At 43.5% G+C, this 16,223-nt stretch overlaps 1 protein-coding gene and 1 pseudogene across 1 annotated transcript; one reads left to right on the forward strand and one right to left on the reverse strand.

Moving 5' to 3' along the window:
* Positions 1–11,347: 11,347 nt before the first annotated feature.
* LOC104901019 (uncharacterized) lies at positions 11,348–11,947 on the reverse strand. The gene has a single exon (XM_010688561.1). It carries the CDS (start codon positions 11,945–11,947, stop codon positions 11,348–11,350), a length of 600 nt encoding a protein of 199 aa, XP_010686863.1.
* A 13-nt stretch (positions 11,948–11,960) lies between these two features.
* LOC130589821 (repetitive proline-rich cell wall protein 2-like) lies at positions 11,961–15,779 on the forward strand (annotated as a pseudogene).
* Positions 15,780–16,223: the final 444 nt, after the last annotated feature.

The raw sequence follows: 16,223 nt of genomic DNA on the forward strand, positions 1-16,223 counted from the left end.
TGTTTTAGCAATGTTAAGCTTTTTCTATGTCATAATATTGAGTTTGAAAATCATGTTGTCAATTGTCATCTATAAGCAATGGAGTATCTATTGAGATGTGTAGAATTAAGAGGTCAGAGCTCTATTGGGATGTGAAGAACAAGGAGGTCATGATTTAATTTTTCTATTATTTCATGTTTCTTTTGACCAATAGTTTGTACTCAAAATTCCAGTCATTTGTTCAGAGATAGGATTAGAAGCAAATGAACATGGGAAATTGCTGGATTAGTTGGAATTTTTAGTCACAAACAACTAAAGTGGTAAGTTAATCTTTATTTTTGCTTCTATATATTGAGATAAGGAGAACAAGGAGGCCTGAGTTTTATTTTATCTATTAACATATTTAACATTAAAATGCTAATTATTACTAAGGTTAGAGGGATATCATGAGATGATACCTTCATTGAAATGGTAGTTTTCTTTCCTTGAGAACTTAGCATGTATTTTTGCACTTATTAACATTGAAGTTGTTGTATGGTTGTCTAAATTTTCAATTATGTGCCTCCTTTATGTCGCATCCATATTTAAGCAATTCCGTACTAACTCATAACAATAGCATTTTCCCCCCACCCCACCTAAAAAAAATTGTGTTGCATTATGCTTATATTGTTGTAGTTACTTAGCTGGTATCTAGAATTACCATGGAAATATATGTTACTCAGACTCTTTATTCATGTAACCGTGTCGGATCTGAGTGTTATAGAAATAAAGGGGAAGTTCGATGTTATCTACTAAAAAAATAAAAGTAGAAATACAGGGGATGTTGTAAACGTGTTGTATTGCCTCCGTGCCTCTGCAAATAGGGTTGTGCTTATTCTACATATTTTGGTTGGTGTCTTTTTGTCTTTGACTCTTGCTGCAATTAGTACTTGTGCTAATAATTGGCACTTGCTTTTGGGTTCTCTCGAAATTCACAAGATCAACCTCTTACGTAGCATTAACGTCTCCACAAATCTGAACTTATCGACTCGATGTACAAGTTAGGGTGTGCTTGTTCGAAGTTAAAGAAGAAATAAAACCTCAAGAACAGGCCATACCCCTTAATTCCTCATGGTACAATCCTACTTCTATCTTTGTTGAGCTTAATAGTGGTTTAAAGTGCCAAAAAACTGGTTAGTACATGCAAATGCAAGTGGTTGTTACTAATGTTAGGGATAAATCATGTGCTTTTGTGAAGCTTGATTCTTTTGTACTAGAAAAATGCTTTGTTTCCTAGAGTTTACTCGAATTAGTTATCCTTTTGTATTGGAAAAATGCTTCGTTTTCCTATAGTTTAAGGTTATTAGCTGTGTGATATCTAGAAATTTTATGAAACTTATTCATGTTCTAGAGAAACGCTTCCGTTTTAGCGAATTGAAGTTAATAAGTTATGAAAATATGTACTTCAGGGAAAAAAACACGAAGTTTTAATAGCCTTTCTTACATAATTTGTGCTTCTTCAGCAATCGAACTTCTATGTAATTTGGTTCACTAAATGGAAAGTCTTCTTTGGTATCAATTTTATCCATTTTTGTCTTTATATTAGTGTTTTTTTAAGTCTTTTGTTTAGTTCTACATCTTTGGTATCGTACGTAATCAATAGCTATTCCACAAAAAATCAAAATTACAAGCAAAATTACAAGTGCAAGCATCAAACATCTTAGAACAATAGCTTCATATTCAATATGCTAAATCTAGACTAATTTTAGTATTTTAGATACACTATCTAAGTTGAGATGTAAATGATTTTTTTTCTAACAGTAATTTATATTGGAATTCAAGTTGCAAGCAATTGTTATTAGTGCGAGGAATTATAGTTCACTCTAAGTCTATATTAGAATTGGGGATTTTGGTAGATAAGGATTTTGTTACCCAGACTAGGCAAATTTTGCTATATACCGATGTCAGTACGACATAACACCGACACAGAATTTGTGTCAGTGTAAGTTTCACTCGGACATGACTAGATTTGGAGAAGAGTAAAAGAGGAGAACTCACCTCAACTTGCTGACAACGACTAGATTTGGAGAAGATGAAGATAGAAAAGACTAATTACCTTATCTGTAAACCATATATTTGAAAATTGATGGAGGAAAACGTAATTTTATTTTTTGAGATATTGTGGCTTAACTCGAGAGGTTGACTTGTTTGCAATGGTCAAAATTTAGTCATTATAAGCCATCTTCTTCGGTGACGGTAGAGGAGAGAGATGGATGAAGGGTGCTCAACGTGGAAACCCGGATTGTTGACCATGATCTCTGGCTTTCTTTTTTTTTGGTTCACATGCTTCTTTTAATCCCAAGTTTCATGATATGGGTACTGTTTGTAATCCTGTGAATAATTTGTATCAAATTCAAAAATTTGTTTCATGCTCCTTATCTCAAACAATGAGATCAATCTAATTCCTTATTTGTTTAAATCATGGTGTCCAAGCAAGGTCGCAACGTCTCGTATCACCCATGTTGTAAAGGTTTTCAAATCTACTGCACCAATATTGCCGACAATTTTATAGGTGTAAAAAAGCCACATTTTAGGCGAGTTCAAGGAATATCTCATGGTCGAGCCGATATTTGGTTGTACGACAAACACATCATCCCTATTCCGGTATAGCCGTGATTGTTGCCACGATCGCGACAGAGACCACATTTTCAACCTATGGTTCAAATTCCATCTTAAAATTAAGTTTTAGTGCCAATTTATACTCTTCAATTATCAACTTTAGGAAAATTAAAATGTGTGTGTACACCCTAATTAAATAATTAATTGTTTTGCCACATAAAAAACCAATATTGCAAGCATCAAACATCTTAGAGGACAGCTTAACCTCAATATGCTAATTCGATTTAGCCTTATTCGAATATCGCATATATGGCATTTTGGGGTGCCGCGCGCGGTGCAACAACTAGTTTAAAAAATTAATGACATGACACTTAATAAGTTTGACTACTTCTTCGTAGAAAAGTTGGAGAGGAAAACTTCCTATACACCCCTAATTCTAATTTTAGTAGGTTACTTTCATACATTACTATAGTAAATATCTCATCTTATACATTTCGTTATTGTAGAGTTGAAAAAAATTATAAATGGATCTTGTTTTAAATATTTTTTAAATACTTGCCAATGGTACAAGAATTATAAATTTTCGAAACATATGTTAAAAGTTATAATCAATTTACTATAATTAATGGTTTTTCATTATATTGTAAGCCAAACTCTATCTCTTCTTATCCTGAACTCTATATATGTATTTTTATTATTGAAACTTTATTTATTTTTAAAAATATAGACATGAAACTTTAAAAGCGCGACAAATGACATCTAATGAGAATGTCATATATATCCACCTTGTGCATTAGATATAGGACTCGGCTTTATATATTATTATAATATGATGATATGATACGATATTAGATTATATTAAATTAAATACGTGACAATAATAAATATTTAAAAACTAATAGAAAGGTAACATAGCAAGATATTCTTGTTCCGGTATGGGACAAATCACAGGGTTCTGAACCGGTAAGTCCTTGTATTCAAGCCGGGTTGGATTCCTGCAAAATTGAATAAGTGAACTAGCCTCGGGGGTTGATCCGAGGAACGCCCCTCCGATGCCTAAGTCAGTATTAGGTTTAGAAGCCGGTAGCTCTCAAGTATATATGTATTGGGATTCGTGTACGTACCTTATGACTCAAATCAACGGAGTATTTATAGGGACTTGATTAAGCCCATCTCATTGTTGGGCCCGGTAATCACGGAGAGATTCCCAAGAATATTCCCTTAGGATATATTCTTATCTTTTACTGAAAATAATCTTTTTAGCCCCGTAGGCGCTGGAGATATAAAATGGATCTTAGCCCAGGCTCGTAAGCCCAAAAGCTATTAGACCGGTATCTACTGAACCGGTATGGAACTTAGTCAGCCCCCATACAACTAGCCCCCAAGCCGGTATGACTATTATAGGCATATCCGGTTTAATAGGTTGCAAACCGTTATGGGAGATGATGAGTTACTTTTAGCGAGAGAATGCGAATCGTTGTCAGGGAATTCCAACGGTCGCCTCGAGCTGCGCACCTACATTGAAGCTCTTCGAAGAGTGATTGCTTCACAGCTGGGTGCTACTAAAACACGTGGCATGATCATGTCGGGAAGACGAAGCTTCACTTAATCTCGACCACGACTTTTCCTATAAATACTTCTTGTGCGACCTCTGTTCTCACTTCTTGCAATCTCTCTCTTGTGATGCGCTCATATCGGACTTTCTCTCTCCAAAATCCTTTCGTTTTCTTGGCGGTATTTGCTTGATCTCTCATTCCGGCCTCACGCTAATCGTTGATTCCGGTGTATTTTCCCTTCGCGTCTTTACTTCCAGGTATTTTATCAAAACTTTTTCCATCTTTCATACCGTCTTATTTATAATGTCGTCCAACTCTGAAAATTCTGATTCCCAAGACATATCTAAGTCTCCTTCTATGAGTGAGAGTGATGCCGAGTCTGATAACACCTCCATTAGGTCTGTAGAGGTTACCCCTTCTCCCTGGTTACTCCTACTTCAGAACATAGGGTAAATAGCCAGAATGATTGTAGTACTTCCGGTAGACAAGATGTGGAGCCGGCCATTCATGCCTCCCCCTTAAAGATGGTACTGGGACAAGCCGGGGCTTTAGGTCAGTATGGAACCATGAGAGGTTTAGCTGAACATTCCCCTGAAATGTTTCCTCACGGCTCATCTCCTGTCAGGCGCTCTACCTTTGAGGTGGGTGAGACATCCTATAGACCGGTACCTAGGGAGATTCCGGCCTATCCTGTCCACTCAGATGCGGTAGAGAGTGTAGAAAAATATGTAGCGGGGACGGATGAGGAGTCCACCACCTTAGAAGCTGAGTCGGATTCTGACCGAGAGGACCCTCCCGAGATAATCCCTGAGGATTCTGATGAGGATACCCTAGCGGAACTATTCATGCCGCCCACTGATGAGGGTTGTGCTGGTAGTGTTCAATTAGATAGTGGCTGGGCTAGGACCTGCCGGCAAAGCAAATTTCTGATTAAGGGTCCCCAATATTTTGCTTTTCCGGACGATTACAAATTAGTCCTCCCGGCTGAAGGAAGCCGTGTAACAGATTGCCCTTCCGGTCATGTGGCTATTTATGCCCACATGCTTGATTTGGACTGCGATTTCCCTTGGATCCCTTTTTCGTCAAGGTCTTTAAAGCCTGGAACATATGTTTGGCCCAACTGACCCCCTTAGGATGGCGGAATTTGATGGCCTATGCTTGGGTGGTCCGTTATAAGGGTTTTCCGGAAACCTTGAACCTCTTCCGCAAACTCCACTGGATTAAGGAAGACGGCTCTGCCAAGGGTAAAGGGGCCGGGAAGAAAAGGAAGTCCCGGGATAACGAGCTTGAGGGCCGTGGCGGGTGGATGTCGATATACACGAAAGCGGGTAAGTTAACGGTCTACCCCAAACCTAGCTCCCTCAAGCTCTGGAGAGGCCGATTTTTCTGGGTGCGTGTTCCTGATGATTTCCCTTTGAGACGTCAATGGACTAAACCCCGTTCTCGCATGGAACATATCAGGGATAGGGGTTTAACCCGCCGGGAACGGTGGCCTTTGATTACTTCGCGTCGGACTCTATCCCGGCGCTGAGAGGCAAGAAGAGGATACCAGTTCCCAAGTACTGGCTTCCTCACACCAGCTATGTTTTTACTAACCCGGCTTTGTCGGCCTTAGGCTTCTGCCGGTCTGACCCATACGGTGTGTTTTTTTTTGCTTTTGTTAGCTATCTGCCTGCTTTTGTTGCTGTTTTCTGACTGGATCTCGTCTTCTTTGTAGGCAAGGATTTCCTGATCCGTGAAGCCCTTCACGTCGACAAATCTTACCGGCCTTTGAGCAACATGCCTCCTAAGCCTGCAAGCAAGTATGTCCCTATCCAACTGCCGGCAGGTGGCGGCCGAGGAGGCCGAGGTGGCCGGGGGTCTGGCCGGAGATCCGGCACTGACGACGATGTCAGGGATACTATTCCCCTGCAACGCCGTCAGGCTGAGGTCCAGGCCCGGAAAAGGAAACTGGAGCAGACGGGGGCCGAGCCGGCGGCCAAAAAGATTGCCTCTAGGGTGGCAAGGACAAGGAAACTAATGTTTCCACTGCCCCCCCTTGCTTTCCGGCCGGGTTGCCGAGGTAGGCACCTCCTCCCTGCGGCCCAAGATCTATAAGCAACTTACTCTGCCGGATATGGTTCCCGGCCTGGAGTCCTTCGCCAAGCCCAGAAAGCAGGGCTATCTAGAGCGAACCGGATGGAGATGCCGGATGTTTTGAAGAGGCGTTGGGCTCGCTCTCCGGTGAAGAATGGCGAGAAGTTCGATCCAAAGATGACTGTCTTGGACGACGAATCGTTGCTCTTGGACCGTCCCCTTAAGGGCGGGAATCTGGGATACCGTATTTTAAAAGCTACACAGCTTAAATACGACATTCCGGTGGACGAGGTTTATACGCTTGCCGCCACGCATGCGCATAATTTGGCCCTGGTAAGATCAACAATCTTTACCCTTTCTTTTGCAAGTTTGCTATCGGTCTATTGTTGTCTTGACCTTTCTGTTTCTCTTTGCCTTTTGCAGTCTGCCCAGTCCGGTAAAGAGCTCTGCGACTTCTACCGGTACTTCCAGACTTCTTACTTCAACGAAGTTAAGGAGAATAAGGAGCTGAAGGTAAATGGCCGTTAAGGAGCAAGAGCTGCTTGCGGCAATTACCGAGAAGAATGACGCGCTGGCTGCGGAGAGCAAGGCTGATGCCACCCTCACAAAGGCGGTGGAAGATCACTCTCTGGTCCTGTTCAATAAGGATGAGGAGATTAGGCTTCTCCGGGAGCAAATTTCTGAAGCCAAAGAGCTGGAGCGCGTCACCGTTAAGGAGTACCAAAAGGGTATGGACTTTGTAAGCCGCTTACTCAACCGGTACAACGGCGGCTGGTCTGCGGCCATGAGATGTGTTCGTCAAACCTTCCCGGACTTCGACTGGTCCAAGATTGAGGAGGCGCATACCAACCTCGTCCATGGGCTACCAGTTGAAGGTGAGGACCTGGATCCCGGCGTTTTTGAAGCCGACATCGCCAATGCTGACCCCAGAGTTGAATTTGAAGAGGAGCAAGAGGCTTCAACGACGCCGCTGATATGCCAACCCTGATGCCGATCCTACTCTGGAGGAGCCAGTGGTTTGTTGTTGACGGCTCTGAGGAGGGAAGAGCAAACCAAGTAGACTCTCAGCCTTCCTCCTTGCCCTTCTTGTATTGGGTCACTTTGTGGTGGTGTGCTTTATGCAACCATGCCTCTTTTTCTTGGGCAGCCAAACTATCTTTACCGTTCTGTAAATCCGTTCGCCTGTGATCGGCTTTTTGCTTTTCTTTTGGCGGTCATACCGTATGTGGTTGACTGCTTAGCTCTAGGATTGTTAATTTTCATTGATTAATGAAGTACAGTTTTTGATGGACTTTCGTATCGTCTTTATATTTTTTATGTTTTTCCGCATGTTTCTGGTTATTGACCGATTTTAATGGGCATTGACGGATTAATGCTTAATTTATTTTTACCGGCAGATCCACGAAGGTCTTGACCGGTTTCCACTATTGATTAATTCAGCAGATCCACTAAGGTCATTGACTGATTAATCAATAATGCTTAATTTATTTTTACCGGCAGATCCACGAAGGTCATTGACCGGTTTCACACTATTGATTAATTCAGCAGATCCACTAAGGTCATTGACTGATTAATCAATAATGCTTAATTTATTTTTACGGCAGATCACGAAGGTCATTGACCGGTTTCACACTATTGATTAATTCAGCAGATCCACTAAGGTCATTGACTGATTAATCAATAATGCTTAATTTATTTTTACCGGCAGATCCACGAAGGTCTTGACCGGTTTCACACTATTGATTAATTCAGCAGATCCCTAAGGTCATTGACTGATTAATCAATAATGCTTTAATGGAGGGGCGGCATTGACTGATGTTGTGGAAGATGCTCATTTATTAAGATAAAACGGCTCTTCCGGCTATGCCGGAATTATTGCCTACAATTAACTGATAAATCTTTTCGGCACAAGCGCCTGATTATTCACTCCTACTGGCAACATTGCCCATCTTCTAACTAAACATAGTATTTCTTAAGGACACTGGCGTTCCAACTATTTTTCAACAGCTTGCCTGCCATGTCTTCGAGCCGATATGACCCTGGTACTATCTCTTCTTTGACCAAGTAAGGTCCTTCCCAATTGGCCGTAAGCTTTCCGTCCACGTGGGCTTTTCCTGTTGCTGTCCGTCCTGAGGACAAGGTCTCCTTTGGAGATAGGACGGCTTCGCACTCTTTTATTGTAGGCCTTGCTTATCCGGTCTTTGTATGCTGCCGACCTCAGCTCTGCAGCCAATCTGACCTCTTGCAAGAGGTCTAAGTCCTCCTTGTGGATTTGCTCATTCAAAAACGGGCTCATAGTTCCGGATCCGCCAGTTGGGTAGCCCTACTTCTACCGGGAGTACCGCCTCTGCCCCGAATGCTAGCCTGAACGGCGTCTCTCCGGTGGCTTCCTTTTCAGTGGTCCTGTTGGACCACAGCACTGGTACCATGTCGGCCCATGCCCCTTCAGTTCATCCAACCTTTTCTTTAGGGCATTGAGGATTTGCTTTGTTGCGGCTTCGGCTGGCCGTTGCTTTGCGGATGGCAGACTGAAGAGTAGGCGAACTTGATGCTGTAAGGACGCAAAAAGTCGGTATCGGACCGCAATCGAACTGGACGCCATGATCCATCACTATTCCCATCGGGATGCCGAACTAGTGATGATGTTCTGCCAGATAAACTTCTTTACCTGATTAGCCGTTATTTTTGCCGTGGCTCTGCCTCTATCCATTTCGTGAAGTAGTCAATACCCACAATTAAGAATTTTCTTCCCCCGGATGCCGGCGTAAAGGGCCCTATAATGTCCATCCCCCACTGCGCGAAAGGGATTGGATTTAAAATCGGCTGGAGATCATTGGCCGGCTGGTTGATCACTGGCGCGAACCTTTGACACTTATCGCACTTTTTCACGTAGGTTTGAGCATCCGTCAGCATTGTAGGCCAGTAAAACCCTGCTCGCAGCGCTTTCAGTGCTAATGCTTTACCGCCGATATGGTTCCCACATATTCCTTCATGAATTTCCTCAATTATTTTTGTCGCTTCGTTGGCCGTGACGCACCTTAGTAGAGGTAGTGAGAACCCTTTCTTGTACAACTTCCTGAAAGATGCAAATCCAGACAGAATCCCTTTTCAGTTTTTGCGCCGCCATCTTATCTTCCGGGAGCTCACCTTTGAGCTTATATGCCAGTATACCCTCATACCATTCTGGTTCGGTAGTGATTGTGTTACGGACGCTGGGACAACTTCTATACTTCTTTCTACCAATGTCTCCACCCTGACTTCCTTTTCTTGTCACTTAGACTGGAACTTGCCAGTTTGATAGGCATCTGCCGCCAGTTTTCTGCTCTGGGACCAATTGTACTTCGAAGCTTTGCAGTCCCTTTACCATGTTCTTTACCAGATGTAGGTATTTCTGCATTACCGGTTCTCGGCCTCATACGTCCCTCAATTTGCTTGAGATTAATTGTGAGTCCGATCATGATGACGTTTCTTGCTCCAGCCGCAATGCTCAGACTTAGTCCGGCCAGGGCTGCTTCGTACTCAGCTTCATTGTTGGAGGCCTTAAACCCAAAGCGGATGGCATGTTCAAAGATTTCCCCTTCCGGAGATGTCATAACCACTCCGGCTCCGGCTCCACTCTGGGCTGCTGATCCATCCAACTCGATTCTCCACTATGAAGTCTGCTAAAGCTTGGGCTTTGATCGCGGTACGCGGCCGGTATTCTATGTCGAACTCCGACAGCTCGATTGTCCACTTCAATAGTCTCCCTGTGGTGTCTAGTTTGTGGAGGGCTTTTTCCAAAGGTTGATTGGTGAGGACTTGGACAGTGTGGGAGTCAAAGTATGGTCTCAGCTTTCTTGCTGCAATCAAGACGGCATAGGCCATTTTTTCCAGCAGTTCATACCTTTGCTCCGCTCCGGCAAGTACGTGACTGACAAAGTATATGGGCTTTGCTGCCCTGCCGATTCACCAGTAACACCGCCGCGACCGTCTTCTCGGTTACCGACACATATAGCTGCAGTTTTTCCCCCAACTCTGGCCGGGTTATGGTGGGCAGTCGTTGGAAGTGCTCCTTTACCTTTTCGAAGGCTTGCTTCTGCTCTTCTCGCCATTCAAACTTCTTATTTCCTCGGAGTATTTTGAAGAATGCAAGGCCTTCTCTGCTGATTTGGAAACGAACCTTGTTAGGGCCGCCATCCTCCCTGTCAGCTTTTGGATGTCCCTCCTTCTAGCGCCAATTGTTCCGGGTTGGCATCTATCCCCCTTTCGCTCACCATGAAGCCTAGGAACTTACCGGATCGTACTCCAAACACGCATTTCTTCGGGTTTAACTTCATTTGGTGTTGCCGGAGTGTTTCGAATGTTTCCTCTAGGTCAACTATATGGTCCTCTTCAGTTAAGCTCTTAACTATACTGTCGTCCACATATACTTCTACGTTTCTGCCTTTTTGGTGTTCAAAGATCTTGTCTACCAGCTTTTGATAGGTAGCACCGGCATTTTTGAGCCCAAACGCATTGCTTTGTAGGCGTAAACTCCCGCGTCTGTGATGAAGGCCGCTTTATTCCTGTCGGACTCGAGCAAGCTTATCTGGTGGTACCCTGAGAAAGCATCCATGAAACTTAACAGTGCATGGCTGCTAGTTGAGTCTACCAGCTGGTCAATCCTCGGCAACGGGTAGCAGTCCTTTGGGCAGGCTTTGTTGAGGTCGGTAAAGTCTACACACATGCGCCATGTCCCATTGAAGTTTTTCACCATTACTACATTTGCCAACCACTCCAGGTAGTCGCAGGGTTCAATAAAGTCTGCCGCCAGCAGCTTGTCTACTTCCACCTTAATAGCTGCGTTCTTTTCTGCTGAGAAGTTTCGCTTCTTTTGCTTTACCGGCCTTACATCCTCGTTCACGTTCAGGCGATGTACCATGAAATCCGGATCAATGCCCGGCATTTCGTCTGCCGAGAAGGCGAAAATGTCAGCATGCCCTCTTAACAGGGAAATTAGGTTGACCTTCACTTCTTCACCCAAATCAGATCCGATTTTCACTGTTCTGTCAGGTCTGTCTTCTTCCAAACTGATTTCTTCCGTTTCCCCCGCAGGGCTAGGCCTCGGCTGATCTGCCGGCCTTCCCTCGAAATTCTCCATGGACAGGTCCTTCCTGACCTTATTTTCCAGCCTTCTCCGATTTTTTATCCTTCCGGTATTTGTCATCCCGGCGATCCTTATCTTTGTCTTTCTCTTTGTCTTTTTCTATGGCCACTGGCCTTTTTGCGTTAGCTGCCTTGTCAAACTCTTCCCCCCTAATGAAGTCATTAGCCTTTCCCAGGACTTCTGTTAGGCATGTCATCTTTTTTCTGCCGAGATAACTGCGAAATGGGGTACCCTCTTTCAACCCCGTCATTAGGGCCAGTACTGCTACTTCCTGCTGCAGTGTCGGGATGGTGACGGCTTCGGCATTGAAACGCCCGACATAATCCCTCAAGCTTTCAGTCTCCCCTTGTTTAATAGACATTAACTCGCCGGTCGTTCGTTCGCGACGCTTATTGCTAACAAAGTGTGTTACGAACATGGATGTGAGTTGTCGGAAGTCAAACACAGTTGCCGGCGGAATGCTTTTAAACCAGGTCTGCCCTAATCCGGTTAAGGTGGATGGGAACACCTTACACCATACTGAGTCAGTATCAGTGTACAACATCATATGGCCCTCATAGGCCGATAGGTGATCCTCTGGGTCCGTCTTACCGTCATACTTGCATGTCGGCATTTTCAATTTTTTCATGGGCTCCTGGAGGATTGCAGTGGAAAAGGGGGAATTCTGTAATGACACCTGGCTCTACGTCGGTATTCACTTCGGCTTCTCGGCTGGGAGGAATGCTGCTGAACCTCAGTATCCTGCGCCTTCTTCTCTTCTTCCTCCTCATTCCCCACCTGCTCTGTGGGGGTCTTCGAATGCGCCACCTGATCCTGGTCATGCCGGTCTCGCTCACCTTGGCGGCCTGTCCATGGTGTACGAAGTTTTCTCACCGGACTGCGGGCTCTGCTCAAGGGTCGCTTTGGCCGGGGACCGGTCGGTGGAGTTCCGCTTGCCATTGCCTGAAACACTTCCGCTGCGCTTCTGAGTTGCTCTGGGTGAACATATTCTGTAAGGTGTGGAAGATGTCTTCCTGGGGAGTTTCAGGAGTTTTCCTAGTGTTCACAGGCGGTCGAGTGTGCCTAGCGGCCGGCAGCGGAGTTGAATACCCCGGGGGGGGTTGGTCAATGGGGACATTGTTCTCATCGGTTTCCGGCATCCCTAATGGCTGCTTAGGATCCATAAGGGTTGTTTGGATGCAAGGGATGGCTTAGACTACAAGGTATTGTTCCCCCCTCCTTCTAGCGCCAATTGTTCCGGTATGGGACAAATCATAGGGTTCTGAACCGGTAAGTCCTTGTATTCAAGCCGGGTTGGATTCCTGCAAAATAGAATAAGTGAACTAGCCTCGGGGGTTGATCCGAGGAACGCCCCTCCGATGCCTAAGTCAGTATTAGGTTAGAAGCCGGTAGCTCTCAAGTATAATGTATTGGGATTCGTGTACGTACCTTATGACTCAGATCAACGGAGTATTTATAGGGACTTGATTAAGCCCATCTCATTGTTGGGCCCGGTAATCACGGGAGAGATTCCCAAGAATATTCCCTTAGGATATATTCTTATCTTTTACCCAAAATATATCTTTTTAGGCCCGTAGGCGCTGGAGATATAAAATGGATCTTAGCCCAGGCTCGTAAGCCCAAAAGCTATTAGACCGGTATCTACTGAACCGGTATGGAACTTCGTCAGCCCCCATACAATTCTTATGGAGAATTGGACGATTCAACAAAATAACTTTTTTAATCAATAATTCGAATACGTGAAACCAATTAACAGAATTGCTATCATCATTAACCTTTGGAGTCTCCTCCTGGTATAATATGATAAAATAACCTTTAAGCTTCTCAATGATAGAGGTCATAAAGGTAATACTTGTACATAATGTTGCATTTAACAGTTTTAAAACGAAAGTCAATTTCAACTTTTCTGCTTGGCTAAATCGTGCTACGAAGGTGTCACCCAAATATATCATTGAAGACTTGCTCTCCACTAATGATTTTAGGTCATGAAATGCCACTCAAGCCATTCTTATATAAAGCCCATATTCAGACCAAATATTCCACAACTCATCTCTTTATCTTCATTCCATCAAAATGGCTCTCAATCGTGCTGCTATCATGACCTTCTTTGTCATGACTTTAGTGGCAATCTCATCTGCTAGTGATTCCTATAGCCCTGCTACCGAATACAAGAAACCATCTTACTCTTCGTTTATACCCCATCACCTAAATACACACCATCTCCACTGTACAAGTCCCCAGAATACTCACCATCTCCAGTGTACAAGTCCCCAGATTACTCACCATCCCCAGTATACAAGTCCCCATAATACTCACCATCCCCAGTATACAAGTCCCCAGAATACTCATCATCTCCAGTATACAAGTCCCCGGAGTACTACTCACCATCTCAAGTACTCCCTCCGTTTCCTAAAGATCTTCCCACTTACTATTCCTACAGATACCAAGAAAAATCAAGTTGTGTGGGGCATGGTGTGAGTAAAGTAGGAGAGAGAAAGGGTTTAAGATAAATAAACAAATAAAAAGGGGTTAAAGTAGGTGAAAGAAAGGGAGTAAAATTGAATTAATAATGTAATGGTGGACCATATGATAGTGACATGAGAGGGTAAATAGGGAAATTTGTTTTGCCAAATAAGGAATAAAGCAAAAGAGGGAAGATCTTTTGGAAACACCTTTAAATGGAAAGAAGGAAGATCTTTAGGAAACGGAGGGAGTATACAAGTCCCAAGAGTACTCACCATCTCCAGTATACAAGTCTCCAGAGTACTCACCATCCCCAGTATACAAGTCCCCAGAGTACTTACCATCTCCAGTATACAAATCTCCAGAATACTCCCCATCTCCCAATTACAAGGCCCCAATATACGAGGCACCAGTTTATAGCCCATCCCTTGTATACAAGTCACCAGTATACTCCCCATCTCCAGTATAAGAGACACCAGTTTACAGTCCATCCCCTGTCTATAAGTTACCTGTATACAACCCATCTCCAGTATACAAGGCACCAATTTACAGCCCATCCCCCGTTTATAAGTCACCTGTATACATCCCATCTCTAGCATACAACCCATCACCCGTCTACAAGTCACCTATATATACCCCCACCTCCAGTATACAAGGCACCAGTTTACAGCCCATCCCCCGTATACAAGTCACCTGTATACACCCCATCTCCAGTTTACAGTCCATCCCCCGTCTACAATTCACCAGTATATGAGGCACCAATTTACAACCTTTCCCCCGTATCCAAGTCACCTATATACACACCATCTCTAGTATACAAGGCACTAGTTTACAGCTCATCTCCCGTCTACAAGTCACCTGTGTACACCCCATGTTTAGTATACAGCCCATCACCCGTCTACAAGTCACTAGTTTACAGCCCATCACCGATATATAAGTCACCCGTATACACTCCATCTCCAGTATACAAGGCACCAATATACAGCCCATCCCCCATCTAGAAGTCAACCGTATACAGCCCATCTCAAGTGTACAAGTCACCAGATTACAGCCCATCTCCCGTGTACAAGTCACCTGAATCCCCACCATGTGTAGCATACAAGTCACAATATTATAGTCCATCTCCAGTGTACGAGTCACCAAAATACACCCCATCTCCAAAATACAACCCATCTCCCATGTACAAGTCACCAGTTTATACCCCATCTTCTGAATACAAGGCACCTGTATATAGTCCATCACCCATATACAAGTCACCAATATACATCCCATGTCCAGTATACAAGGCACCCGTTTACAGCCCATCCCCCGTGTACAAGTCACCAGTGTACACTCCATCTTCAGTATACAAGGCTCCTGTTTACAGTCCATCCCCCGTGTACAAGTCACCAGTGTACACTCCATCTCCAGTATACAAGGCTCCAGTATATAGCCCATCGCCCATCTCCAAGTCACCTGTGTACACCCCATCTCCAGTATACAAGACACTAGTTTACAATCAATCCCCTATTTACATGTCACCAGCATACTCCCCATCTCCATTGTACGAGGCACCAACTTACAGCCCATCCCCCGTGTACTAGTCACCAGTGTACACTCAATCTACAAATTACAAGGCCCCAGTATAAAGCCCATCCCCTATTTACAAGTGTTAAGTTTACACCCAATCTCCAGTATACGTGTCGCCAATATACAACCCATCCCCTGTGTACAAGTCACCAACATACATCCCATCTCCAGTGTACAATCCTTCCCCTATATACAAGTCACCAGTGTACACTCCATCTCCTGAATACAATGCACCATTATATAGCCCATCCCTTGTGTATAAGTCGCCAGTTTACACCGCATCTCCAATATACACCCCATCTTCAGACTACAAGACAGTAGTTTACAGCCCATCCCATGTGTACAAGTCACCAGTTTACACCCCAACTTACGAGACTCCTACATATTCTCCAAGCCCTTCATACGGCTATTAAGAGAGTTAATTACATTGCTAAATGAATGTTTGATTGCATTATTTTAACGTATCTCTTGTTAAGGATTTAAGTTTTAAGTGATTGAGGTTCGTTTCTTTGCTTTATTCAAGATATTATATATTAATTCAAGATTATTTCGATATTGTTTTGAGCATAGAGTTTCCTTCCTTTTCTTGATTATTGAATATACACTTGGTGTCTTTAAAGCACTTTTTTCAATTTTTAACTACTCACATTGCCTTAAAATAGCTGGAGCAATGTAATTTTATGTGTGTCTCATGTTAGTTAGTTCAAACACTTTTATTTTTGTCATATTTTCATTATAATGAGTCTGATACTCTATCTTTTTCAATTAAACATACCTAAGCTTTTTTCGAATAATAAAAATCTCATATACATTTTATAAAAAAATATTTGATAGCCACATGCCAACTTATGTATTCA

The sequence above is a fragment of the Beta vulgaris genome, chromosome 8 (genome assembly GCF_026745355.1).
Source record: "Beta vulgaris subsp. vulgaris cultivar EL10 chromosome 8, EL10.2, whole genome shotgun sequence".
Lineage (NCBI taxonomy): Eukaryota > Viridiplantae > Streptophyta > Magnoliopsida > Caryophyllales > Amaranthaceae > Beta > Beta vulgaris.